Source organism: Centroberyx affinis, unplaced genomic scaffold (genome assembly GCF_046629955.1).
Source record: "Centroberyx affinis isolate AG114_WGS23_722 - 3 ecotype Tasmania unplaced genomic scaffold, CSIRO-AGI_Caff_v1 ptg001724l_1, whole genome shotgun sequence".
NCBI lineage: Eukaryota > Metazoa > Chordata > Actinopteri > Beryciformes > Berycidae > Centroberyx > Centroberyx affinis.
In genome coordinates this window covers 1-3,704 of record NW_027280131.1, presented here as the reverse complement: position 1 = coordinate 3,704, position 3,704 = coordinate 1, and the positions used below count along the sequence as shown (strand labels likewise).

Here is a 3,704-nt window from a genome sequence, read left to right as displayed (position 1 = left end):
GTGTGTGTGTGTGTGTGTGTACATATATATATATATATATATATATATATATACATATATATATATCCTATGGTATTACAACAATAATGCTATAGTAGGGACTTGTAGTGTGTCTGTGGTAATCGATGGTGAGCTTATAGTGACCTTATGTAGCTTATGATATTCTAAAATACTGTTATGTTATAATAGTCCTATAAAATATAGCATACGCTACTAATTGTGATTAGATTTTGGTGCAATATCCCTCTAAAATGTATTATAGGACTACTATAGTTCTTTTTTTGTAAGGGATATTTTTGAGTTGGTGATTCAGCTCGTTTGCTCGTCAGGTTTTTAGTATTTTGGTAAATTTTTTCGCCAAGTTACGAGCTTTTGAAATACACTGATAACAAAATGAGGGTCTCTGCCGCTGTAGATCTGCTCCCCTCCTGCGATGAAGATATGTAGGTACACTGACCACTGAGCATGCGCAGAACGGTCGTTAGCATCATCAGTAGACTAATATTGTTCCCAGACGTCAGGTTGTTACATCCTCTTCCACTAGGATCTTATATATTTTTTGGGCTTCATTTCTTTGCTGCCGCGCTCGTGCGGTGTAATAACAGTGCAGAGGGAGTAGAAGCCATAAGATGAAGAAACGGTATGTGGACGCGAACAGGCTACGGAAAATGAAAAAAATTAAAATAACGGAGAAGCTGTCTGAAAGGTACAATACGTGCCGTGCCGTGCCGCGTCGCCTGGCTGTGGGTGCTTTTGTTGTTGTGCGGTCTTTGTGTAATCCAGCCATCATCCCGCTCACCTGTCTGCGTCTCACCCCGAAACCTCTCATGTCTGACATTTTCTAGAAAGTAGGCCGGGACGTTAGGAGGTGTGTAGCCTGAATTTGGGAGGCGGGCAGGTGTGTAGAAATGTTGGACGAGTGTGTTACTTCACAGCTTTAGCCTGCATTGTTTACAAGAAGCCAGAAACCAGCAGCTGTGTAAGTTAACGTGGGGCCTGCTGCTGGTTTTCTGTTTCACGAGGCTATTCCCTGGCCATATTTTATGCAAAAGTTGGCTATTCCGTTTGCCTTGAACAACATTAATAGCTGCATACGTATTATAATTATTTGTACTAGTATTATTATTATGACACGTTACGTGAAAAGAGCTAATTTTGACCACAAAAAAAGATAATTTGAAACCATAACAGACAGCGTCTAGACTGAGTCCAGACGAAAAAGATTTGCCACAGAAGAAAAAAAAAATACACTGATGTTACATTTTTGCATTTTTCACACCAGCAAGACTACCGTTAATGTAGTGTAATGTATTTTTAAAATATAAACAAAGCATTGTTTTAAGGGTATATTCATGAAATTATTAGGTTATATATGTCAGACATCTCTGCTTTTTGTATTCACCATTGCATATTTATTGTTTGTCATTATCAAAGTATCTTGGGTAGGCAAGATAAATTAACTACAGGCTATATTTTATACATTACAGGGTATATTTTAACTTGTTTGGGGACTACAGGATGCTGTGGTGCTGTCTCTGTCTCCCTCCTCACTCTTACAGATGAAATATCACCATGGTTACCAAACAAAGAAGGGGCGATGTGATAGCAGCCTATGGATGAACAGAACAAAGGAGAAAACCACAGCTCCCATTTGGTTTGTGGTAGCCTAATAAAATGAGTGCCGAATGAGGGCAAAATCATTGCTCCTTAATTCACTTTGTGTGATGTGCTGCGTTTTATTGGATGCAGCTGCTCAATTATACGTTTAGGATTGTGTAACTAAATGAAGGTTTCAACCATAGCCTGTCTATTGGCTTGTGTGTTTAATGCCTTGGCATGTCTCAGATGCTTAATTCAAAATCTCTTCATTTACTTGAATCAGAAGCAGAAAAAAAATGTATTTTACTTAGGCCCAAACTGAAACACATCCCCCCTGCTAATGTTTGGTGTATAATTATAATAACACTGACTGACATTTGATATATTCATACAGTTTTGTACATACAACTTGTGTTCGCAGCGCTTACACCTTCCTGAAGTTTATGATAATGTGGACGCTGGTGCTGCTGGCAGATTTCATCCTGGAATTTCGACTGGAGTACCTGTGGCCGTGCTGGCTGTTCTTTGGGAGTGTGTACACCACTTTCCACTGCCACGGGCTGGTGAGAGACCCTGCTCTCATTTCATATTCTGACTGGACACGATAATACTGCCAAGAATCTGCAGCCTGCTGACATTTTAACATACAGCAACCGTTATTTTCAGTGTTTTAAATTAATGCTTACTAAAGCGAATGTATTCTCTGTCCGCAGGTTATTTGTGTTGTGTTTGTTTGTGCCGCGTTCACTCTGGACATCTTTTGCTTAATTTTTGTTCCACTGCACTGGCTGTTCTTTGTGGCTAGCACCTATGTGTTATTCAATTACATATGGCACACAGGTGAGTGTCTTGGTTGTATATATAATTGCTTGATAGATTCTTGAAAATATGCAAAATCATGCAAGCTCTCAGATTCACAATTTTCAGTCATGCAGCTATTGTTATGTGCCAACTTGACATTTGAGCTTGTATTACCATGGTGTATTACCACAAAATGTAACTCAACATCCCTAACCCTAATCCTCACCTAAAAAGTAAACTGATATACATGCACATACAATATGCAAAAGTGGAAAGTAACTATTTACCACTACCCTGGTAGATTTTGTAATGCACATTATACACTCTGCTTTTACAGAGTTTAATGATTTGCTCCTTATTTTACTTGAGTGAGTTTTATTTGTAGACATACTATTAGTGAGTACAGTGTGAGCGGTCATTAACAGTAAAACACAGTCACTTCCATAGATGATACTATCTGTGTTCATATTGGATATGCACAAAATCTTAAGTGCCTGGCTACTTTTTTAGTGAGCTACCCATTTAGTTATTTTACAACAGGTGCTGGTTAACTCTGACTTGAAATAGCAGTACTTCTGCTTGAGTAAAATGTTTCAGTCCTCTTTCCAACAACAGCATCTCATTTCTCTTCAGAGAAGGGCATCTGTATATCGACGGTGTCCCTGTGGATTCTGCTTGTGTACACGGAGGCTTCGCTTCGACTCAAAGACCTGAAGAACTCCCATGCCAACCTGTCTCATCTTTTCGCTGCACACTGGTGCGTTGATTTCATATAAACCCTCACTCTGCCTTAAGCGGAATTCAGATGCTTTCTTAGAATCGAGATTTCTTTCACTAGATGATTGAGCTGTAATAAGAAAGTGGGAGTATTAAACTGTCTGTATGATATATGAATTGGCCTCAATGTTCTGTCCTCCATGGATTATTTTTGGAGTAATTTCAGGTTTAACGCCCACAGGCTGATGACCAATCAAGTGTGAAATGAAAGATGTAAAAATAGACATATTTTTAACCATTGGTGTGAGCATCTGGTGTTTTCGGTGGTCAGTCAGGCTGTGTTTATGTCTTGGTAGTATGTCACACATATTGTAACTGTCTCTCTGTCTCATTGTAATGGCACGCAGCATCGGATACCCCGTCGTGTATCTGGGGTTTGACGCCACCTGCTACTTCACCAACATCTTCAAGCTGCGCACACAGAAAGCTGTGCAGAGTGAGAACGACTTCCACATGCACCTCCTCCAGCACTCGCTCCCTCCAGGCCTGCAGCTGTACCCCAAGACCGGCACAGATGGCAGCGGCAG

General features: G+C 40.0%; 1 protein-coding gene across 1 annotated transcript; it reads left to right on the top strand.

Annotated features, from left to right (window-relative positions):
- Positions 1-629: 629 nt before the first annotated feature.
- LOC139651885 (macoilin-like) lies at positions 630-3,694 on the top strand (the record flags this gene model as incomplete). Its single annotated transcript, XM_071528775.1, has 5 exons — positions 630-706; positions 2,021-2,162; positions 2,313-2,439; positions 3,034-3,157; positions 3,525-3,694. Coding segments are annotated over exons 1-5 (640 nt in total), but the record flags the coding sequence as incomplete, so codon positions are not given.
- Positions 3,695-3,704: the final 10 nt, after the last annotated feature.